This window comes from Coregonus clupeaformis, chromosome 21, assembly GCF_020615455.1.
Source record: "Coregonus clupeaformis isolate EN_2021a chromosome 21, ASM2061545v1, whole genome shotgun sequence".
NCBI lineage: Eukaryota > Metazoa > Chordata > Actinopteri > Salmoniformes > Salmonidae > Coregonus > Coregonus clupeaformis.
Genome location: NC_059212.1, coordinates 36,540,080 through 36,565,435, shown reverse-complemented (window position 1 = coordinate 36,565,435; position 25,356 = coordinate 36,540,080). Strand labels below are relative to the sequence as shown.

Genomic DNA, 25,356 nt, shown 5'->3' with positions numbered 1-25,356 from the left:
CATAGTGGAGTTTGGAGTGTGACTGTTTGAGGTTGTGGACAGGTGTCTTTTATACTGATAACAAGTTCAAACAGGTGCCATTAATACAGGTAACGAGTGGAGGACAGAGGAGCCTCTTAAAGAAGAAGTTACAGGTCTGTGAGAGCCAGAAATCTTGCTTGTTTGTATGTGACCAAATACTTATTTTCCACCATAATTTGCAAATAAATTCATAAAAAATCCTACAATGTGATTTTCTGGATTTATTTTTCTCAATTTGTCTGTCATAGTTGACGTGTACCTATGATGAAAATTACAGGCCTCTCTCATCTTTTTAAGTGGGAGAACTTGCACAATTGTTGGCTGACTAAATACTTTTTTCCCCCACTGTATAGTATGTATAAGCTGGAAGTAGAGGCCTAAGCATTGTTGTTCACTAGTTTACTCGAATTAGGGAAGGGGTGGTGGGGTTGGAAAGTAATAAAGGGAAATATATTTAAAAAAAGGAAATGTATATGTATGTGTATATATGTATGTACAGTGGGCTCCAAAATTACTGGCACCCCTGACTGGCAATGCACAAACAATACTTTAAAAAATATAAACAATATAATTATAGAGATAAACTCAAAATACCAACATGTGAGAAATACTGTTCTTTATTCATGTTTCAATGGAACCAACCAAAATCATACAATTATTTAATACAAAATAAATGTAACCAAAATCAAGGTTTCATCATTATTGGCACCCCTCATTTAGTACTTAGTGCAACCAACTCTGGCAAGGATAACAGCATGGAGTCTTTGCCTGTAATGTTTGGCAAGGTTAAGGAACACATTTGGAGGGATTTTGGACCATTCCTCTATGCAGACACTTTCAAGATCCTTCACATTATTGGGTTTACGCTTATCAACTGCCCTCTTCAACTCAGCCCCATTGTCACGTTCGTTTAAGGACGGGTCAGACCAAGGCGCAGCGTGAAATGCGTACATATTTATTACACCGAATAAACACACGACAAAACAACAAACCAACGAAACGTGAAGTCCTAAGGCTACACACAAAACAAGCCTCTAACCGGAACAAGATCCCACAACTAATGAGTGCCAATAGGCTGCCTAAGTATGATCCCCAATCAGAGACAACGAGCGACAGCTGCCTCTGATTGGGAATCACACCCGGCCAAACATAGAAACACACAACATAGAATGCCAACATAGAAAATACAACATAGAATATCCACACCCTGACTCAACATACAAGAGTCCCATGAATCAGGGCGTGACAGTACCCCGGCTCCGGGCGTGACGACCACATTCTCTCAGCCTCCCTGTTGCGCCCCTGGTCTGGTCTGGACCTCGGCGCGCTGCTTCCCCTCTCCTTCCTCCCACGAAGTACCAAGCCCTGTCTGGACCCTGGTGTGGGAGACCCCGAACCTGGAGAGGGGCTGACGTCTGGGTCTGGACTGGAGCCGCTGACCAGAGCTGGACTGGGCACCGGTGGAGCGGACTATTCTGGCTCCGGACTGGAGCCGCTGACCGCAGCTGGACTGGGCACCGGTGGAGCGGACTAATCTGGCTCCGGACTGGAGCTGCTGACCGGAGCTGGACTGGACCCCGGTGGAGCGGACTACTCTGATTCCGGAGTGGATCCGCTGACCGGAGCTGGACTAGGCACCGGTGGAGCGGACTGCTCTGGCTCCGGAGTGGAGCCGCTGACAGGAGCTGGACTGGACCCCGGTGGAGCGGACTGCTCTGGAACGGGCACGGGCCGGGCCGGACTGGCGACACGCACCACTGGCTTGGTGCGAGGAACAGGAACGGGCCGGGCTGGACTGGCGACACGCAGCACTGGCTTGGTGCGAGGAACAGGAACGGGCCGGGCCGGACTGGGAACACGCACCACTGGCTTGGTGCGGGGAGCAGGAACGGGCCGGGCCGGACTGGAAACACGTACCACTGGCTTGGTGCGGGGAGCAGGAACGGGCCGGGCCGGACTGGGAACACGCACCACTGGCTTGGTGCGGGGAGCAGGCACAGGCCGTACCAGACTGGGAACACGCACCACTGGCTTGGTGCGGCAAGCAGGCATGGGCCGTACCAGACTGGGAACACGCACCACTGGCTTGGTGCGAGGAGCAGCAACGGGCCGAGCCGGACTGGGAACACGCACCACTGGTCCGGTGCGAGGAGCAGGAACTGGCCGGACCGGACTGGGAACACGCACCACTGGCTTGGTGCGGGGAGCAGGAATGGGCCAGGCCGGACTGGCGACACGCACCACTGGCTTGGTGCGTGGAGCAGGAACAGGCCGGGCCGGACTGGCGACACGCACCACTGGCCTGGTGCGAGGAACAGGAACAGGCCGGGCCGGACTGGGAACATGCACCACTGGCTTGGTGCGGGGAGCAGGTACGGGCCGGGCCGGACTGGGAACACGCACCACTGGCTTGGTGCGTGGAGCAGAACAGGCCGGGCCGGACTGGCGACACGCACCACTGGCCTGGTGCGAGGAACAGGAACAGGCCGGGACGGACTGGCGACACGCACCACTGGCCTGGTGCGAGGAATAGGAACAGGCCGGGCCGGACTGGGAACACGCACCACTGGCTTGGTGCGGGGAGCAGGCACGGGCCGGGCCAGACTGGGAACACGCACCACTGGCCTGGTGCAAGGAGCAGGAACGGGCCGGGCCGGACTGGGAACACGCACCACTGGCTTGGTGCGAGGAACAGGAACGGGCCGGGCCGGACTGGGCACACGCACCACTAGCTTGGTGCGAGACGCAGGCACGAGATGTACCGGACTGGAAACTGACGTTAGAGATCTCCGACTGTACCAGTCTTTCACTCTCCGCGCCCAGTCCTCCTCCCGTGAGGACTCCTCCCAGAGCCCCCACAAGTGCAGTGGTCGGGGCTCTTCTCCATCGATCCCCAACCACCCTTTTAGCCCCCCCCCAAAAAAAATATTGGGGCTGTCTCTCAGGCTTCCTCCTTGGCCGGCGCCTTCTGCGTTGCCGTTGCTCCTCTCTAAACCGGGCCTCCACTGTCTCCTCCCAAGGACGGCGATCCATCCCAGCCTGAATCTCCTCCCATGTCCAGGAACCCTTTCCGTCCAGGATCTCCTCCCATGTCCAGGATGGCTGCTCCTGGGCACGCTGCTTGGTCCATATTTGGTGGGATCTTCTGTCACGTTCGTTTATGGACGGGTCAGACCAAGGCGCAGCGTGAAATGCGTACATATTTATTACACTGAATAAACACACTAACAAAACAACAAATAACAAATAACAACAAATAATAACAAAGATAGCTAATAATGTAAGCATACTGTGTCCATAATAAGTATATAGGTTGTATGTTGGGAGCTTTTGGGAAAGAGCACAGTTAGAAAGATATGCCATATAGAAGCAAACCGGATGGACATCATGAAAATGATCGGAGAGGTTGAGAGTAGAAGAAGTTCAGGAGCAAAAAAAAAAATATATATATATATACACTGGGGAGAACAAGTATTTGATACACTGCCGATTTTGCAGGTTTTCCTACTTACAAAGCATGTAGAGGTCTGTCATTTTTATCATAGGTACACTTCAACTATGAGAGACGGAATCTAAAACAAAAATCCAGAAAATCACATTGTATGATTTTTAAGTAATTAATATGCATTTTATTGCATGACATAAGTATTTGATACATCAGAAAAGCAGAACTTAATATTTGGTACAGAAACCTTTGTTTGCAATTACAGAGATCATACGTTTCCTGTAGGTCTTGACCAGGTTTGCACACACTGCAGCAGGGATTTTGGCCCACTCCTCCATACAGACCTTCTCCAGATCCTTCAGGTTTCGGGGCTGTCGCTGGGCAATACGGACTTTCAGCTCCCTCCAAAGATGTTCTATTGGGTTCAGGTCTGGAGATTGGCTAGGCCACTCCAGGACCTTGAGATGCTTCTTACGGAGCCACTCCTTAGTTGCCCTGGCTTTGTGTTTCGGGTCGTTGTCATGCTGGAAGACCCAGCCACGACCCATCTTCAATGCTCTTACTGAGGGAAGGAGGTTGTTGGCCAAGATCTCGCGATATATGGCCCCATCCATCCTCCCCTCAATACGGTGCAGTCGTCCTGTCCTCTTTGCAGAAAAGCATCCCCAAAGAATGATGTTTCCACCTCCATGCTTCACGGTTGGGATGGTGTTCTTGGGGTTGTACTCATCCTTCTTCTCCTCCAAACACGGTGAGTGGAGTTTAGACCAAAAAGCTATATTTTTGTCTCATCAGACCACATGACCTTCTCCCATTCCTCCTCTGGATCATCCAGATGGTCATTGGCAAACTTCAGACGGGCCTGGACATGCGCTGGCTTGAGCAGGGGGACCTTGCGTGCGCTGCAGGATTTTAATCCATGACGGCGTAGTGTGTTACTAATGGTTTTCTTTGAGACTGTGGTCCCAGCTCTCTTCAGGTCATTGACCAGGTCCTGCCGTGTAGTTCTGGGCTGATCCCTCACCTTCCTCATGATCATTGATGCCCCACGAGGTGAGATCTTGCATGGAGCCCCAGACCGAGGGTGATTGACCGTCATCTTGAACTTCTTCCATTTTCTAATAATTGCGCCAACAGTTGTTGCCTTCTCACCAAGCTGCTTGCCTATTGTCCTGTAGCCCATCCCAGCCTTGTGCAGGTCTACAATTTTATCCCTGATGTCCTTACACAGCTCTCTGGTCTTGGCCATTGTGGAGAGGTTGGAGTCTGTTTGATTGAGTGTGTGGACAGGTGTCTTTTATACAGGTATAAAATACTTATGTCATGCAATAAAATGCTAATTAATTACTTAAAAATCATACAATGTGATTTTCTGGATTTTTGTTTTAGATTCCGTCTCTCACAGTTGAAGTGTACCTATGATAAAAATTACAGACTTCTACATGCTTTGTAAGTAGGGAAACCTGCAAAATCGGCAGTGTATCAAATACTTGTTCTCCCCACTGTATATAATAGAATTATTGTAAAATTAACTCTGTCCATAAGGTGTAGATAGTAAGTATAGACCGGAAGTATAGGCCTGGGCATTGTTGTTCACTAATTTACTCCAAGTAGGGAAAGGATGGTGGGGTTGAAAAGTAATAAGGTGGTCCTCTGTAGCTCAGCTGGTAGAGCACGGCGCTTGTAATGCCAAGATAGTGGGTTCGATCCCCGGGACCACCCATACACAAAAATGTATGCACGCATGACTGTAAGTCGCTTTGGATAAAAGCGTCTGCTAAATGGCATATTATTATTATTATTATATATATATAAAAAAAACATGGGGGATTGGAAGTGATGCAGACAATTACATTGATAGAAGATACAATCTATCTGCAATATTAAGCTGATCCATTTTTTTTTTTTTATAAATAAACACACAATAAATAAAAATCCAAATATGAAAGAGAAAAATAAAAAATAAAAAATATATAGAAAACTAAAATATAAAAAAGTAAATAAAAGAAGAAAAAAACAAAACAACAAACTAACGAAACGTGAAGTCCTAAGGCTACACACAATACAAGCCTCTAAACACGGAACAAGATCCCACAACTAACGATTGCCAATAGGCTGCCTAAGTATGATCCCCAATCAGAAACAACGAGCGACAGCTGCCTCTGATTGGGAACCACACCCGGCCAAACATAGAAACGCACAACATAGAATGCCAACATAGAAAATACAACATAGAATATCCACACCCTGACTCAACATACAAGAGTTCCATGAGTCAGGGCGTGACACCCATAGATTTTTGATTGGATTGAGGTCCGGCGACTGAGCTGGCCATGGCAGAACATTGATTTTGTTGTCACAGAACCATTTCTGTGTGGATCTTGAGGTATGTTTTGAGTCATTGTCTTCTTGGAAAGTCCACCTACGGCCAAGTCCCAGCCTTCTGGCAGAAGCAACCAGATTGTCAGCCAGAATTGCCTGATACTTGGTGGAATTCATTATGCCATCAATCTTAACCAGTGCCCCTGGACCTCTGGAATTAAAAAAGCCCCAAAACATCACTGACCCACCACCATATTTCACCGTGGGTGTGAGGTGCCTCTCCTTGTATGCATCTCTGTTTCGACACCAAACATGCCGATGCTGTATCTGACCAAAACGTTCCATTTTGATCACATCTGACCAGAGCACCTTCTTCCAGTAATAAATGTAAATGACGTTTGGCAAACTCCAAGCTCTTGCATCTGTGTCTTGGGGTCAGAAAGGGCTTTCTTCTGGCAACCCTTCAAAAGAGCCTGTGGTTGTGGAGGTGGCGTCTGATGGTGCTTTTTGAAACCTGATGACCCCAATCAATCAATCAATCAATTTTATTTTATATAGCCCTTCTTACATCAGCTAATATCTCGAAGTGCTGTACAGAAACCCAGCCTAAAACCCCAAACAGCTAATAATGCAGGTGTAGAAGCACGGTGGCTAGGAAAAACTCCCTAGAAAGGCAAAACCTAGGAAGAAACCTAGAGAGGAACCAGGCTATGAGGGGTGGCCAGTCCTCTTCTGGCTGTGCCGGGTGGAGATTATAACAGAACCATGCCAAGATGTTCAAAAATGTTCATAAGTGACAAGCATGGTCAAATAATAATCAGGAATAAATCTCAGTTGGCTTTTCATAGCCGATCATTAGAGTTTAAAACAGCAGGTCTGGGACAGGTAGGGGTTCCATAACCGCAGGCAGAACAGTTTAAACTGGAATAGCAGCAAGGCCAGGCGGACTGGGGACAGCAAGGAGTCACCACGGCCGGTAGTCCCGACGTATGGTCCTAGGGCTCAGGTCTCTCAGTTGGCTTTTCATAGCCGATCATTTAGAGTTGAAAACAGCAGGTCTGGGACAGGTAGGGGGTTTCGTAGCCGCAGGCAGAACAGTTGAAACTGGAATAGCAGCAAGGCCAGGCGGACTGGGGACAGCAAGGTGTCATCATGCCCGGTAGTCCTGACGTATGGTCCTAGGGCTCAGGTTCTCAGAGAGAAAGAGAGAACGAGAGAATTAGAGAGAGCATACTTAAATTCACACAGGACACTGGATAAGACAGGAGAAGTACTCCAGGTATAACCAACTAACCCCAGCCCCCCGACACATAAACTACTGCAGCATAAATACTGGAGGCTGAGACAGGAGCGGTCCGGAGACACTGTGGCCCCATCCGAAGAAACCCCGGACAGGGCCAAACAGGAAGGATATAACCCCACCCACTCCGCCAAAGCACAGCCCCCGCACCACTAGAGGGATATCCCCAACCACCAACTTACAATCCTGAGACAAGGCCGAGTATAGCCCACAGAGGTCTCCACCACAGCACAAACCAAGGGGGGCGCCAACCCAGACAGGAAGATCACGTCAGTAACTCAACCCACTCAAGTGACGCACCCCTCCCAGGGACGGCATGAAAGAGCACCAGCAAGCCAGTGACTCAGCCCCTGCAACAGGGTTAGAGGCAGAGAACCCCAGTGGAGAGGGGAACCGGCCCGGCAGAGACAGCAAGGGCTGTTCGTTGCTCCAGCCTTTCCGTTCACCTTCACACTCCTGGGCCAGACTACACTCAATCATATGACCTACTGAAGAGATAAGTCTTCAGTAAAGACTTAAAGGTTGAGACCGAGTCTGCGTCTCTCACATGGGTAGGCAGACTGTTCCATAAAAATGGAGATCTATAGGAGAAAGCCCTGCCTCCCGCTGTTTGCTTAGAAATTCTAGGGACAATTAGGAGGCCTGCGTCTTGTGACCGTAGCGTACGTATTGGTATGTACGGCAGGACCAACTCGGAAAGATAGGTAGGAGCAAGCCCATGTAACGCTTTATAGGTTAACAGTAAAACCTTGAAATCAGCCCTTGCCTTAACAGGAAGCCAGTGTAGGGAAGCTAGCACTGGAGTAATATGATCAAATTTCTTGGTTCTAGTCAGGATTCTAGCAGCCGTATTTAGCACTAACTGAAGTTTATTTAGTGCTTTATCCGGTAGCCGGAAAATAGAGCATTGCAGTAGTCTAATCTAGAAGTAACAAATGCATGGATTAATTTTTCTGCATCATTTTTGGACAGAAAATTTCTGATTTTTGCAATGTTACGTAGATGGAAAAAAGCTGTCCTTGAAACAGTCTTGATATGTTCGTCAAAAGAGAGATCAGGGTCAAGAGTAACGCCTAGGTCCTTCACAGTTTTATTTGAGACGACTTTACAACCATCAAGATGAATTGTCAGATTTAACAGAAGATCTCTTTGTTTCTTGGGACCTAGAACAAGCATCTCTGTTTTGTCCGAGTTTAAAAGTAAAAAGTTTTCAGCCATCCACTTCCTTATGTCTGAAACACAGGCTTCTAGCGAAGGCAATTTTGGGGGCTTCACCATGCTTCATTGAAATGTACAGCTGTGTGTCATCCGCATAGCAGTGAAAGTTAACATTATGTTTTCGAATAACATCCCCAAGAGGTAAAATATATAGTGAAAACAATAGTGGTCCTAAAACGGAACCTTGAGGAACACCGAAATGTACAGTTGATTTGTCGGAGGACAGACCATTCACAGAGACAAACTGATATCTTTCCGACAGGTAGGATCTAAACCAGGCCAGAACTTGTCCGTGTAGACCAATTTGGGTTTCCAGTCTCTCCAAAAGAATGTGGTGATCGATGGTGTCAAAGGCAGCACTAAGGTCTAGTAGCACGAGGACAGATGCAGAGCCTCGGTCTGACGCCATTAAAAGGTCATTTACCACCTTCACAAGTGCAGTCTCAGTGCTATGATGGGGTCTAAAACCAGACTGAAGCATTTCGTATACATTGTTTGTCTTCAGAAAGGCAGTGAAGTTGCTGCGCAACAGCTTTTTCTAAAATTTTTTGAGAGGAATGGAAGATTCGATATAGGCCGATAGTTTTTTATATTTTCCGGGTCAAGGTTTGGCTTTTTCAAGAGAGGCTTTATCACTGCCACTTTTAGTGAGTTTGGTACACATCCGGTGGATAGAGAGCTGTTTATTATGTTCAACATAGGAGGGCCAAGCACAGGAAGCAGCTCCTTCAGCAGTTTAGTAGGAATAGGATCCAGTATGCAGCTTGAAGGTTTAGAGGCCATGATTATTTTCATCATTGTGTCAAGAGATATAGTACTAAAACACTTAAGTGTCTCTCCCGATCCCAGGCCCTCGCAGAGCTTTGCAGATCCAGGACAGCTAAGCCCTGGAGGAATACGCAGATTCAAAGAGGAGTCCGTAATTTGCTTTCTAATGGTCATGATCTTTTCCTCAAAGAAGTTCATGAATTTATCACTGCTGAAGTGAAAACCATCCTCTCTTGGGAAATGCTGCTTTTTAGTTAGCTTTGCAACAGTATCAAAAAGAAATTTTGGATTGTTCTTATTTTCCTCGATTAATTTGGAAAAGTAGGATGATCGAGCAGCAGTGAGGGCTCTTCGGTACTGCACGGTACTGTCTTTCCAAGCTAGTCGGAAGACTTCCAGTTTGGTGTGGCGCCATTTCCGTTCCAATTTCCTGGAAGCTTGCTTCAAAGCTCGGGTATTTTCTGTATACCAGGGAGCTAGTTTCTTATGACAAATTTTTTTCGTTTTTAGGGGTGCAACTGCATCTAGCGTATTGCGCAAGGTTAAATTGAGTTCCTCAGTTAAGTGGTTAACTGATTTTTGTCCTCTGACGTCCTTGGGTAGGCAGAAGGAGTCTGGAAGGGCATCAATGAATTTTTGTGTTGTCTGAGAATTTATAGCACGACTTTTGATGCTCCTTGACTTTTGACCCCAAGATGCCACCAAGGCCTGCAATTCTTTCACAGTGATTCTTGGGGATTTTGTTGCTTCTCTCACCATCCTCCTCCCTATCCTGGGGGGCAATATGCATTTGCGTCCTCTACCCGTGAGGTTTTAAACTGTACCATATCTTTTTAATTTTTTAATAATTGCCCTGACAGTGCTCAGTGGTATATTCAATCGTTTGGGGATCTTCTTGTAGCCATTACCAGATTTCTGAAGGTCTACGACCATCTGTCTCTTTTGAACTGCCAGTTCTTTTGTTTTCTTCATGGTGTTGGATGACAAAGGTATATTGCATGCGTGTTACCTCATTTTTATACCATAGTAAACAGAAAGTGATGTAATGGCTCAATATAGTTCCTTAAGACTTAGATAAACTTAAATAAGTGGAATTTAATTCCTGGTTTAATTTTGGTAGATGTTATTTACCACTCGGGGCTCTCAGTGCTTGAGGCATCACAACAGACCCCCTGGTTCGATTCCAGGCTGTATCACAACCGGCTGTGATTGGGAGTCCCATAGGACGGCACCCAATTGGCCTAGCGTCGTCCGGGTTTGGCTGGTGTAGGCCGTCATTGAAAATAAGAATTGGTTCTTAACTGACTTGCCTAGTTAAATAAAGGTAAAATAAAATAAAATAAAATAAATTTACATTATAATATTTAAGGGTGCCATTAATTGTGAAACCTTGATTTGGAGGACATTGATATATATAATATATATATTTGCGAGAAGAAAAAAAAACATATGGGGTATTGGAAGTGATGCAGACAATTACATTGATGGAAGTTACAATCCATCAGCAATATTAAAGCTGATCTATCCCCTATTATTTTTTTATATTTTTTTATAAGAATTTTAAGAATGTTCTTCTGTTAATTCAAACTGTCATGGCCCAGTAGCCCAGTAGTACTCATGAATAGTCACTCTGATTTTCTCTCCTTCTGATCAGAATGATTGAAGATCGTGGGAGGATTGGCGACATCATGGCGGAGAGACGACAACTGTTTGCAGAGATGAGTAAGTGTCCAGGGCCATCTCTGAAGAGAGATACACATTCAAAGTATTATAACTATAGAATACATAATAATGTCATTCACCAGGTTATTAATTACATTTACCAAGTAATTTACTAGGTTACATCTACAAAATATTAATATAATTAGCATCCAGTATAGGCCTACACAGAAGAACAGCATTCATTGGGAAAACTAGACAGACATCTAGTGTTAATGTCCACATGAATACCCTATGAGCAACACTCTTACCCCAATAGCTCCACACAGTCTATCCTCAACGAGCATTCCTGTGTTACTGTCTGTCATATTGCCTTTCACAATTAATGTATTTTTCCTACAGGGGCGCAAGAGTTGGATTCTATAAGATTGTCCACGTATAGAACTGCTTGCAAACTCAGATTCGTTCAGAAAAAATGCAATCGTGAGTATGGTGTGATATCTTCTGTTTCATAGTAATAGTCTTAAAGTTGTATTTGTAAAAACACACCGCTAAAAGGAATCAGTGTCCATGCATTTTTATTGGATTCTATTCCATTCTATTATTTTACAGTCCATTTGGTGGACATCTGGAACGTGATCGAGGCGTTCAGAGAGAACGGCCTGAACAACATGGACCTCAACACAGAGTTCACTGTGGCTCGCCTGGAAGCAATACTGTCCACCATCTTCTACCAGCTCAACAAGCGCATGCCCACCACACACCAGATCAATGTGGAACAGTCCATCAGTCTGCTACTCAACTTTCTCCTGGCTGCCTATGACCCGTGAGTATCCACTATCACCTCATCACTGTGGGATGGTCACTGAGCATCATTTTCTTCTCTGTTTGTGTGTGTGCGTGAGTGTGTGCATGTGTTACTTCATTGAAGTGAAGTGTTGATATGTGATAAGTCTGTCCACAGTACACACAGTCTTTCATGAGAGAATGGATGTCCAGACTGACTGTTGTTATAACGATGCAATGGTCTCACAATGGTCTTGTGCCATTGATTAATCTTTACTTCTGATGAAAGACAAGAGAAAGTAAACAGTGAAAATGACATAGTGATGATAAATACAATTGAGCCCTTTTTGCTTGTTTTACTGTTGTATTTACAGGGTTACACAGGTATAAGAGCAACTTAAAAAGGGATACTTCGGATTTTGGCAATGAAGCCCTATATTTACTTCCACAGAGTCAGATGAACTCATGGATACCATTTTTATGTCTCTGAATACAGTATGAAGGAAGTTAGAGGTAATTTTGCGAGCCAATGCTAACTACCGTTAGTGCAATGACTGGAAGTATATGGTATCTACTAGCATGCTAGCAGTTACCATATACTTCCAGTCAATGCTCTAATGCTACACTACATGACCAAAAGTATGTGGACACCTGCTCGTCAAACATCTCATTCCAAAATCATGGGCATTAATATGGAGTTGGTCCCCTCTTTGCTGCTAAAACAGCCTCCACTCTTCTGGGAAGGCTATCCACTCAATGTTGGAACATTGCTGCAGGGACTTGCTTCCATTCAGCCACAAGAGCATTACTGAGGTCGGGCACTGATGTTGGGCGATTAGGCCTGGCTCGCAGTCGGTGTTCCAATTCATCCCAAAGGTGTTCGATGGGGTTGAGGCCAGGGCTCTGTGCAGGCCAGTCAAGTTCTTCCACACCGATCTCGACACACCATTTCTGTATGGACCTCGCTTTGTGCATGGGGCATTGTCATGCTGAAACAGTAAAGGGCCTTCCCCAAACTGTTGCCAAAAAGTTGGAAGCACAGAATCGTCTAGAATGTCATTGTATGCTGTAGCGTTAAGATTTCCCTTCACTGGAACTAAGGGGCCAAGCCCGAACCATGAAAAACAGCCCCAGACCATTATTCCTCCTATGCCAAACTTTACAGTTGGCACTATGCATTGGGGCAGGTAGCGTTCTCCTGGCATCAGCCAAACCCAGATTCGTTGTCGGACTGCCAGATGGTGAAGCGTGATTCATCACTCCATAGAACGCGTTTCCACTACTCCAGAGTCCAATGGCGGCGAGCTTTATACCACTCCAGCCCTTCGCTTGGCATTGCGCATGGTGATCTTAGGCTTGTGTGGGCTGCTCGGCCATGGAAACCCATTTCATGAAGCTCCCGACAAACAGTTATTGTGCTGACATTGCTTCCAGAGGCAGTTTGGAACTCGGTAGTGAGTGTTGCAACCGAGGACAGACGATTTTTACGCGCTACGTCCGTCAGCACTCAACGGTCCCGTTCTGTGTGCTTGTGTGGCCTACCACTTCGCGGCTGAGACATTGTTGCTCCTAGGCGCTTCCACTTCACAAAAACTGCACTTACAGTTGACCGGGGCAGCTCTAGCAGGGCAGAAATTTGATGAACAGACTCGTTTCTAAAAACCTGTTTTCGCTTTGTCATTATGGGGTATTGTGTGTAAATTGATGAGGATTTGTATTTATTTAATCCATTTTAGAATAAGGCTGTAACGTAACAAAATGTGGAAAAAGTCAAGGGGTCTGAATACTTTCCGAAGTACTTAGCAATTATGCTAACGCTAGTTAGCAAACTTCCTCCAAACTACACGCAGAGACATAAAAATGGTATTGACGAGTTCATCTGACTCTGGGGAAGAAGATAAAGGGCTTCATTGCCAAAATCCTGAACTATCCCTTTAATGTTAAAGTGTTTAAATCATTGCAAGTATTATTCTCATACTGTATATTCTTCACCTGTTCACAAATACACAAATTATACAAGTACACAAATACTAAACACATTTCCTCTTTTAGGGAAGGCCTCGGAAAAATGCCTGTCTTTGTTGTGAAGATGGCCCTGGCAACCATCTGCGGAGGAAAGATTTTGGATAAATTAAGATGTAAGCTCACCCGTTTATCTTTGTTAAGAATAATACATTAGAGAGAGAATTAACCATTTGCAGAGAATTAATTGTCAGTTAGCTTTTTGTTAACTTCTTAATAGTTATCCTGCACAATTTAAAATGTGTTTAGTCAGTGAAGTCTCTCTCTATCGAGGAATTTTGTGATACAACTAAATGTGGTCCAAGTGGGTTTTTCATTTAAGTCTGTCTGCCTGCACTATGTTTCCTAGAAGAAAACGAGAACAGTGGCCATTAACTCTCCACGGCTGGGAGAAGTCATTATTTATCATCTGAAGGATAGGGTTTATGACATAATCCTCAAAATCTAGTGCAGCAGAGCAGCCGCAGCAACTCATGGGGAAAGTAAATGGAAGGGTAGGGTATTTTAGCTGATGTTTTGTGGTAATTACTATGTATTGCTACACAGCTTTCATTTGTTTTTGTTCTTTGTAAATGCAATACACAGCATGATTGCACTGTCTAATGCTGCAATTAGCTAACAATGGTGACAGCTGACAATTAATTTGATACGTTATTTATATATTTTGGAGTAACGCCTCCCCTCCCTCTTTCTGCCCAGATATTTTTTCACAGATATCAGACCCTGGTGGCATAATGGTGTACTCCCAATTCGACCAGTTTCTGAGGGAGGTTCTCAAATTGCCAATGACTGTTTTTGAGGGGCCTTCCTTTGGCTATACTGAGCAAGCCACAAGAACCTGCTTTGCACAGCAGGTAAGAGTCCCTATCTACACTGAAAATTAACATACAATTTCAAGTAAATCAATGAATGAATGAATAACACACTATAGGTATAGAGACTGGATGGATGTTGTAATTGTGTATAAAACATCCTTTATAAAACAGTATTTTCTTTATAGTACTAGCTACCCCATATGCATAACCTGTATGTGATGTGTAACCCTGTCCTCTCTACTTAATGTCGACAGAAAAAGGTCTCCCTCAACACATTCCTGGACACGCTGATGTCAGACCCTCCTCCTCAGTGTCTGGTGTGGTTACCACTCATGCATCGCTTGGCTAATGTGGAGAATGGTGAGCCACCACCGCCACCACAGCATATTTAACACATTCATGGGATAGCACTGGGTATGAATTTTGTCTCTCACCATCACATTGAGTCACCACACAGTAGACACACTTGCTCAAGCACACACACACCCATGAACGAGCACACAAACACACACGCATACACACCCTTCCACCATCACATCACCCTGCCCAATCCCTCGTTAATAAGGTACAAACTGTGTCATTAGTCTCACACACACTGATGTTCACAGAACACCCTCCTTTATTTGAAGAACGCTGTCTGAGAGACCTGAAAAACATCCCAGTGTGGTTATCCTATATAAAGATATCGGTTGCAAACCAATTTGTGTTTGTATTAACAACATTTGGGGTGTGTGTGTATATGTATACCTGTGTGTGTGTGTGTGTGTCTGTATGTGTGTGTGTGTGTGTGTGTGTGTGTGGACATGCATGCACATGTTGGTGTGTGTGCCCCCCCCCCACCCCGCCCCCTCCGCCCCTGCAGTGTTCCACCCGGTCGAGTGCTCCTACTGCCACAGTGAGAGTATAATGGGCTTCCGCTACCGCTGCCAGCAATGTCATAATTACCAGCTCTGTCAGGACTGCTTCTGGAGGGGGCATGCCAGCGGTTCCCATAGCAACCAGCACCAAATGAAGGAGTACACATCATGGGTAAGGGGGGTGACGGGGTGGGGAGAGGAGGGGGACGCCAGCCAGCCAGCCATTTCTGCTCAGCTTCACCCAACACAATACAGTGCTATGCAGATGATGATGAGACTGTGACTTGATTCCCTCACCTGTGGCAAGGAATATTAAATGCAGTGTATTTCCCTTGAAATACCAGATACATTTAAATGATATGGATGGGAAGTGGGGAAATGCATTTTAGATATGGATTATACTGGATGTGCTGTGACGTTTTGGTCAATGACATCTACTCCTATATGATATTTTGAAAGTCATTACTCTTCTTGCCCTCTAAAATCACAATAGCATATGTTTGTGTTTCTCCCAGAAATCGCCTGCTAAGAAGTTATCTAATGCTCTCAGCAAGTCACTGAGCTGTGCGTCCAGCAGAGAACCTTTACACCCCATGTTTCCTGACATGCCAGAAAAACCTCTGAACCTAGCCCACATTGTGTAAGTATGGGGCTATTCTATTCTATTCATACAGTAACACAGTAACACTTGTATTCAAGACCACAGTCATCCTTTTAAATTCCAGTCAATTTCATATCCATCCCAAAATCCCATACTACAGCCCCGTATCCCCAAAGTAAATGTTGAAACTTGATGAATGTATCTATATCTGTTTTGTAATTGCTTTATATACATTACACTACATGCTTCTAAGTCTCAAGTAATAACAATCAATCAATCGTTGGATGCACATGATCAATTAATGTTAGCTGTAGGAATAACCACAATTGGTAAAACAGATGTTTCATCTTTGCTCCGTTTTTCTTTGTGTGTGTTCTGGAAATCAACAATGACAATATGAAGCCAAGGTCTTGTAGTGCTGCAGTGTACAGTTGAAGTCGGAAGTTTACATACACCTTAGCCAAATCAATTTCAACTCAGTTTTTTACAATTCTTGACATTTAATCCTACTTTGGAAGTATGCTTGGGGTCATTGTCCATTTGGAAGACCCATTTGCGACCAAGCTTTAACTTCCTGACTAATGCCTTGAGATGTTGCTTCAATATATCCACATCATTTTCCTTCCTCATGATGCCATCTATTTTGTGAAGTGCACCAGTCCCTCCTGCAGGAAAGCACCCCCACAGCATGATGCTGCCACCCCCGTGCTTCACGGTTGTTATGGTGTTCTTCGGCTTGCAAGTGCCCCCTTTTTCCTTCAAACATAACGATGGTCATTATGGCCAAACAGTTATATTTTTGTTTAATCAGACCAGAGGACATTTCTCCAAAAAGTACAATCTTTGTCCCCATGTGCAGTTGCAAACCGTAGTCTGGCTTTTTTATAGCGGTTTTAGAGCAGTGGCTTCTTCCTTGCTGAGCGGCCTTTCAAGTTATGTCGATATAGGACTCATTTTACTATGGATATACAGTGAGGGAAAAAAGTATTTGATCCCCTTCTGATTTTGTACGTTGCCCACTGACAAAGAAATGATCCGTCTATAATTGTAATGGTAGGTTTATTTGAACAGTGAGAGACAGAATAACAACAACAAAATCCAGAAAACGCATGTCAAAAATGTTATAAATTGATTTGCATTTTAATGAGGGAAATAAGTATTTGACCCCCTCTCAATCAGAAAGATTTCTGGCTCCCAGGTGTCTTTTATACAGGTAATGAGCTGAGATTAGGAGCACACTCTTAAAGGGAGTGCTCCTAATCTCAGCTTGTTACCTGTATAAAAGACACCTGTCCACAGAAGCAATCAATCAATCAGATTCCAAACGCTCCACCATGGCCAAGACCAAAGAGCTCTCCAAGGATGTCAGGGACAAGATTGTAGACCTACACAAGGCTGGAATGGGCTACAAGACCATCGCCAAGCAGCTTGGTGAGAAGGTGACAACAGTTGGTGCGATTATTCGCAAATGGAAGAAACACAAAATATCTGTCAATCTCCCTCGGCCTGGGGCTCCATGCAAGATCTCACCTCGTGGAGTTGCAATGATCATGAGAACGGTGAGGAATCAGCCCAGAACTACACAGGAGGATCTTGTCAATGATCTCAAGGCAGCTGGGACCATAGTCACCAAGAAAACAATTGGTAACACACTACGCCGTGAAGGACTGAAATCCTGCAGCGCCTGCAAGGTCCCCCTGCTCAAGAAAGCACATATACAGGGCCGTCTGAAGTTTGCCAATGAACATCTGAATGATTCAGAGGAGAACTGGGTGAAAGTGTTGTGGTCAGATGAGACCAAAATCGAGCTCTTTGGCATCAACTCAACTCGCCGTGTTTGGAGGAGGAGGAATGCTGCCTATGGCCCCAAGAACACCATCCCCACCGTCAAACATGGAGGTGGAAACATTATGCTTTGGGGGTGTTTTTCTGCTAAGGGGACAGGACAACTTCACCGCATCAAAGGGACGATGGACAGGGCCATGTACCGTCAAATCTTGGGTGAGAACCTCCTTCCCTCAGCCAGGGCATTGAAAATGGGTCGTGGATGGGTATTCCAGCATGACAATGACCCAAAACACACGGCCAAGTCAACAAAGGAGTGGCTCAAGAATAAGCACATTAAGGTCCTGGAGTGGCCTAGCCAGTCTCCAGACCTTAATCCCATAGAAAATCTGTGGAGGGAGCTGAAGGTTCGAGTTGCCAAACGTCAGCCTCGAAACCTTAATGACTTGGAGAAGATCTGCAAAGAGGAGTGGAACAAATCCCTCCTGAGATGTGTGCAAACCTGGTGGCCAACTACAAGAAACGTCTGACCTCTGTGATTGCCAACAAGGTTTTGCCACCAAGTACTAAGTCATGTTTTGCCGAGGGGTCAAATACTTATTTCCCTCATTAAAATGCAAATCAATTTATAACATTTTTGACATGCGTTTTTCTGGATTTTTTTGTTGTTATTCTGTCTCTCACTGTTCAAATAAACCTACCATTAAAATTATAGACTGATCGTGTCTTTGTAAGTGGGCAAACGTACAAAATCAGCAGGGGATCAAATACTTTTTTGCCTCACTGTAGATACTTTTGTACCTGTTTCCTCCAGCATCTTCACAAGGTCCTTTGCTGTTGTTCTGAGATTGATTTGCACATTTCGCACCAAAGTACGTTTATCTCTAGGAGGCAGAACGCGTCTCCTTCCTGAGCGGTATGACGACTGCGTGGTCCCATGGTGTTTATACTTGCATACTATTGTTTGTACAGTTGAACATGGTACCTTCAGGCGTTTAGAAATTGCTCCCAAGGATGAACCAGACTTGTGGAGGTCTACCATTTTTTTCTGAGGTCTATCAGAAACTTCTAAAGCCATGACATCATTTTCTGGAATTTTCCAAGCTGTTTAAAGGCACAGTCAACTTAGTGTATGTAAACTTCTGACCCACTGGAATTGTGATACAGTGAATTATAAGTGAAATAATCTGTCTGTAAACAATTGTTGGAAAAATTACTTGTGTCCTGCACAAAGTAGATGTCCTAACCGACTTGCCGAAACTATAGTTTGTTAACAATACATTTGTGGAGTGGTTGAAAAACAAGTTTTAATGACTCCAACCTAAATGTATGTAAACTTCCGACTTCCACTGTATCTTTGATACATTACTATTCCAACCCTTAACAGCTAAGCCGAGTCATATGTAGGGTTGCTAAATTCCGGGAACTGGTGGGAAGCTACCCGGAATCAGGAGGGAATAAGAAGGAAACGTAAGCCAGGATTGTTTTGGGGGAAAACCAGGGAATTTATTGAAAGTTCCCGGAATTTAGCAACCCTAGTCAGATGACCAATCTGTTTCGTGGAAAAGAGTGGCAATGCATTCTAAGGGCTGAGAATCTGAGACAAATATTGATTTTGACATCTAGATTATTGTCATGTGAACGTGAATTCAGTTGTACCACTCACTGTGGCCGTTGTAGTGCATGCATGGGTGATTGTAACAAATCTCTTTGTTCTTTTCTTGCTGCAAAATAGAGACACCTGGTAAGTTTGCTTTGAATACTTGCTAGAATATGTATAATATGCTGCTAGTACATTTAATTAGATCAACTCAAGTACTATAGAAGGTAGTGTATTATATTACTAGTAGCTAGTGCCATATTTTTTTGTCTATTGTTTAATCCGATCTTGTTGATCCTCCAGGGTCAATCCTTATATACTATGCCCTGTAGTTCCTCAAAGTGGCACCTCAGTTTTAGCACAACCAACTTGTGTGCAGTTTACTACAGGTTTCTGCTTCAATAATCCCAGCCCTCCTTTGTGCCACATGTGAATACCTTTTTAGGTCATGTAAACAATATGATTATGAGGAGTTAATGACCTTCGGATGAGTGAGGAGGAAATCCACACCCACACATTTTTTATGTGACGTGTCACAATCAGAAACTGCAGCTATTATGTCCTGACTCCCCAGACCCATTCAATGCTCTTTCGGCCATCTGAGACCTTGACGCACACACGCACACGCACACACGCACACACACACAAACACACACGGTGTAAGCATCAGTTGCTTCTCTTCCATATGATGATGGAAGCCGCTATTGTCATGTTGGCTGTTTGAACATCATCATGTTTGTCTCCTGCACCACAGGCCTCCCAGACCAATGAATAGCACCAATGACTTCATGCTCTCCCACTCCATGCCCACGTCAGGGAACCCTTACTCAACTAAGAAGTGAGTATCTGATATGATATCAGTCAGAAAGACTGCAACAAAGCCGGATATGCAGAATTTTCAAAGACAGAATCAAGTTAGGTTACCTGACTGTACATATTTGTCATGAAAATTAACACCTCTAAGCCCCCTTAAAATCCACACATCAGTATGAATCCTACTAACCAATCTTTATTTTTCTAAACCTATTTGAATGCATGCGACTAATTTGTGGAGGTTTGTGTTGTCTCACTCTTTTGTCTGGTGTAAATAGCTTGCCTTATAGTACCAAGAATAATTAAGCTGAGCAGAGAAAACTGTTGGCTAGGGCTGCTTCATATCTATTGAAAGGAAGGGGGTAAGTGACCCAAGCGGGCGTACCGCCTTGGAGAATGATTTGGTGGCTCAAATGCATCCGTGAACTAATTCAAATAGATATAGGCTGTGTCCGAAATGGCACGCTATTCCCTACAGTATATAGTGCACTACTTTTGACCATGGCCAGGCCTGGTCAAAAGTAGTGCTCTATTATAGGGAATATGGTGCCACTTCAGATGCAGACATAGTCATTATAGAGCATACACTGCATTGGAACCATTCACTCTTCTGATTTCCTATAGATGGGTTTACACAGTGATACTCAAGGAGCTATCTGAAATATGCTAGATGGTGCATGCATAGTGAAGACCAATAACCATTCATCAGGGTAGAGTATCTATTACAATCATTTTCATAGGCGTCCCACATTACCTGGGAGAGTGAAACTAACTGCTGCAAGTCACTAATATTAGCTTTGAGTCTCTCTCTCTCAAGTTAATTTTTTTTCTATTTTCAGTGTTCTCTGTCAATCTCCTTTTTACATACTTGTATGGCCTTTTATTTTCTGTTTCGCTGGCTCGTAATGTCAGCTTTGGACTCAGGAATAATATAAGTACACGGTAGATACGCACACACACACACACACACACACACACACACACACACACACACACACACACACACATACACACACACACATACACACACACACACACACACACACTGAGCAAGCCAGGTAGAACCAGGGAAAGTTACAGGAGAAGTTACACACATAGTTTTCTGGCTTTAGTGAGTCCTCCATCTCTACTTATAGGAACTGCACCTGCGCTTGATGAGACAAAGGCTCCATTGGTTTAAACACTGACCCCATTCATAGAGCCAGGTTTGTAAAGATATGTACCTTCTAGGGATGGGCATTTGACATTGTTTGACTGTTCGAGTATTTGAATGAAATAAAAAAAGATTTTTAGAACACAAGGCCTGCACTGGAAAGAAGTATGTCCGCATTTATCTATAGATAGGCCTATGCCAATAGTGCGCGACAATGCCAAATTTATCATGACCATTACAGATATCAAATCCTAATTGCTAAATTGCCCCATACAGTGAGGGAAAAAAGTATTTGATCCTCTGCTGATTTTGTACGTTTGCCCACTGACAAAGAAATGATCAGTCTATCATTTTAATGGTAGGTATATTTGAACAGTGAGAGACAGAATAACAACAACAAAATCCAGAAAAACGCATGTCAAAAATGTTATAAATTGATTTGCATTTTCATTAGGGAAATAAATATTTGACCCATCTGCAAAACATTACTTAGTACTTGGTGGCAAAACCCTTGTTGGCAATCACAGAGGTCAGACTTTTCTTGTAGTTGGCCACCAGGTTCGCACACATCTCAGGAGGGATTTTGTTCCACTCCTCTTTGCAGATCTTCTCCAAGTCATTAAGGTTTCTAAGCTGACGTTTGGCAACTCGAACCTTCAGCTCCCTCCACATATTTTCTATGGGAATAAGGTCTGGAGACTGGCTAGGCCACTCCAGGACCTTAATGTGCTTCTTCTTGAGCCACTCCTTTGTTGCCTTGGCCGTGTGTTTTGGGTCATTCGTAAGAAGCATTTCAAGGTCCTGGAGTGGCCTAGCCAGTCTCCAGATCTCAACCCCATAGAAAATCTTTGGAGGGAGTTGAAAGTCCGTGTTGCCCAGCGACAGCCCCAAAACATCACTGCTCTAGAGGAGATCTGCATGGAGGAATGGGCCAAAATACCAGCAACAGTGTGTGAAAACCTTGTGAAGACTTACAGAAAACGTTTGACCTGTGTCTTTGCCAACAAAGGGTATATAACAAAGTATTGAGAAACGTTTGTTATTGACCAAATACTTATTTTCCACCATAATTTGCAAATAAATTCATTAAAAATCCTACAATGTGATTTTCTGGATTTTTTTTCTCAATTTGTCTGTCATAGTTGACGTGTACCTATGATGAAAATTACAGGCCTCTCTCATCTTTTGAAGTGGGAGAACTTGCACAATTGGTGGCTGACTAAATACTTTTTTTCCCCACTGTAGATGACATCATGAGGATGGAAAATTATGTGGATATATTGAAGCAATATCTCAAGACATCAGTCAGGAAGTTAAAGCTTGGTCGCAAATGGGTCTTCCAAATGGACAATGACCCCAAGCATACTTCCAAAATTGTGGCAAAATGGCTTAAGGACAACAAAGTCAAGGTATTGGAGTGGCCATCACAAAGCCCTGACCTCAATCCTATAGAACATTTGTGGGCAGAACTGAAAAAGCATGTGCGAGCAAGGAGGCCTACAAACCTGACTCAGTTACACCAGCCCCAAAATTCACCCAACTTATTGTGGGAAGCTTGTGGAAGGATACCCGAAACGTTTGACCCAAGTTAAACAATTTAAAGGCAATGCTACCAAATACTAATTGGGTGTATGTAAACTTCTGACCCACTTGGAATGTGATGAAAGAAATAAAAGCTGAAATAAATAATTCTCTCTACTATTATTCTGACATTTCACATTCTTAAAATAAAGTGGTGATCCTAACTGACCTAAGACAGGGAATCTTTACTAAGATTAAATGTCAGGATTTGTGAAAAACTGAGTTTAAATATATTTGACTAAGGTGTATGTAAACTTCCGACTTCAACTGTACATGAATGGACGCTTCTCCCTCTTTGTCACGGATGCCATGGTTGCCCTTAGTTTGAAGATGTCCGGAGACAGGTGTTTTATACAACAGCCTTCTGTGTGTTCTCTTTTCGACTCCCTCTGCATATTTGCAATCAAACTGCAACATTTTCTCCATCTCCTTAGCTATCATACTCTAATTCCAGTGGAGAGCCACATTTTTGCAGTTCTACTACGTGATATCTTTCAAAAAAGCCATGTTAGAAAGGATTACCTACACATACTGACCAGCTCATGTTATAGACAGAAGCAATCCGAACTCATCTCTCTGCATGTCCAGCCCATCCATTATCTCAGCCAATCATGGCTAGTGGGAAGGTTCCTGTCTTTTTCCGTGGCTAAACCAACTAGGCTCGTAATTTAACAATTGTATTCGTATTTACAGATGGCATGCAAGTTTGTTATTAAGGCAAATGAAAGTTTACATGTTCCAGAAGGCATTTCTGCAAAAAAAACGCATTTTGATTTAAAAAAAGTTTACATTCTAATGCCTCTCCTGTGAAGTAGTGACGCGCGACATACGCCTAGTTTCCTGAAACGAGTCACAAATGGCACTAGCAGTTCGCAAAGTAGCCTAAGTGGAAAATAGATGGGACACAATTATTCCAAAACTGTAGCTCGTTGTTGGAACACATATTTTCCTACTTCAATCAACCAGTCCATTTTGAATTTTTAATAAAACTGTCGTCATTTGGCAAGGAATGTAGTTTGTGTATCCCATCAGTTAGATACGTTTTTATAGGCATTTATTTCTGTAGGCCTAACGGGAGCTTGTGTGCACACTCAGCAGGTGTGTGTGTAGAGAGCGGTCGGAACGCAATTGAGTGAATGAGACATGGAGGGGAAAGGGAATTTAAGGAGAAGAACTGTGTGATGCTTGGCTTGGTTTCCTTTTTGTTGTGCCCCACAAATGCTCAAATGTTATGGTTTCAAAGCAAATTAAATATTTTTTTCGGGACCAAGTTTTACTTGCCTGTCCGGGCAGCCACAAAGCACATTCCACCAAATAGTTTTACAGTACAAAAAATGTGATCTCTGGTTAAAGATCGAGCTTTGACTGTAATCCATGGCTTCTGGTTGGGATATGTACGTACAGTCACTGTGGGGACGACGTCGTCGATGCACTTATTGATGAAGCCGATGACTGAGGTGGTATACTCCTCAATGCCATTGGATGAATTTCGGAACATATTCCAGTCTGTGCTAGCAAAACAGTCCTCTAGTGTAGCATCTGCATCATCTGACCACTTCCGTATTGAGCGAGTCACTGGTACTTCCTGCTTTAGTTTTTGCTTGTAAGCAGGAATCAGGAGGATAGAATTATGGTCAGATTTGCCAAATGGATGGCGAGGGAGAGCTTTGTTTGCGTCTCTGTGTGTGGAGTAAAGGTGGTCTAGAGTTATTTTTCCCTATGGTTGCACATGTGACATGCTGGTAGAAATTAGGTAAAACTGATTTAAGTTTGCCTGCATTAAAGTCCCCGGCCACTAGGAGCGCCGCTTCTGGCTGAGCATTTTCTTGTTTGCTTATGGCCTTATACAGCTCGTAGAGTGTGGTCTTAGTGCCAGCATCGGTTTGTGGTGGTAAATAGATGGCTACGAATAATATAGATGAAAACTCTCTTGGTAGATAGTGTGGTCTACAGCTTATCATAAGGTACTCTACCTCAGGCGAGCAATACCTCAAGACTTCTTTAATATTAGACATCGCCACCAGCTGTTATTGACAAATAGACACACAACCCCGCCCCTCGTCTTACCAGACGTAGCTTCTCTGTCCTGCCGATGCATGGAAAATCCTTCCAGCTCTATATTATCTGTCTCGTCGTTCAGCCACGACTCAGTGAAACAGAAGATATTACAGTTTTTAATGTCCCGTTGGTAGGATATTCTTGATCGTAGATCATCCATTTTGTTTTCCAATGATTGCACGTTGGCCAATAGAACAGATGGTAGTGGAGGTTTACTCACTCGCCTACGAATTCTCAGAAGGCAGCCCGACCTCCGCCCCCTTTTTCTCCGTCTTTTCTCCACGCAAATGACAGGGATTTGGGCCCGTTCCCGAGAAAGCAGTATATCCTTCGCGTCCAGAAGTTATTTTCAGTCATAAGAGACGGTAGCAGCAACATTATGTACACAATAAGTTAAAAAATAAGTTACAAACAACGCGAAAAAAGGGGCCATTATTAGCATCTGTAAATAGCATCAACAATTGACATGGGAGTCAGTACAAACTACTCTCCAGTGTTTGCATGTAAATACATTATAATTAACTAACCAATCATACAGATACTGTTCCAATT

The 25,356-nt window shown here is 44.1% G+C and overlaps 1 protein-coding gene across 6 annotated transcripts in view; it reads left to right on the top strand.

The window, feature by feature from the left end:
- The window catches only part of LOC121535340 (dystrobrevin alpha), a 53,184-nt gene that overhangs the window by 7,640 nt on the left and 20,188 nt on the right, over positions 1 to 25,356 (top strand). For 4 of the 6 annotated variants that reach the window (XM_041842313.2, XM_041842314.2, XM_041842310.2 and 1 more), the window contains exons 2-11: positions 10,729 to 10,796; positions 11,136 to 11,216; positions 11,346 to 11,559; positions 13,572 to 13,657; positions 14,241 to 14,395; positions 14,611 to 14,716; positions 15,219 to 15,385; positions 15,729 to 15,853; positions 19,335 to 19,343; positions 19,954 to 20,037. In XM_041842313.2, the coding sequence (XP_041698247.1) occupies positions 10,730 to 10,796; positions 11,136 to 11,216; positions 11,346 to 11,559; positions 13,572 to 13,657; positions 14,241 to 14,395; positions 14,611 to 14,716; positions 15,219 to 15,385; positions 15,729 to 15,853; positions 19,335 to 19,343; positions 19,954 to 20,037 (1,094 nt within the window). In that variant the 5' untranslated portion in view covers position 10,729. The remainder of the gene's footprint in view (positions 1 to 10,728; positions 10,797 to 11,135; positions 11,217 to 11,345; positions 11,560 to 13,571; positions 13,658 to 14,240; positions 14,396 to 14,610; positions 14,717 to 15,218; positions 15,386 to 15,728; positions 15,854 to 19,334; positions 19,344 to 19,953; positions 20,038 to 25,356) is intronic. The other 2 variants (XM_041842315.2, XM_041842311.2) reach the window with 1 other exon arrangement.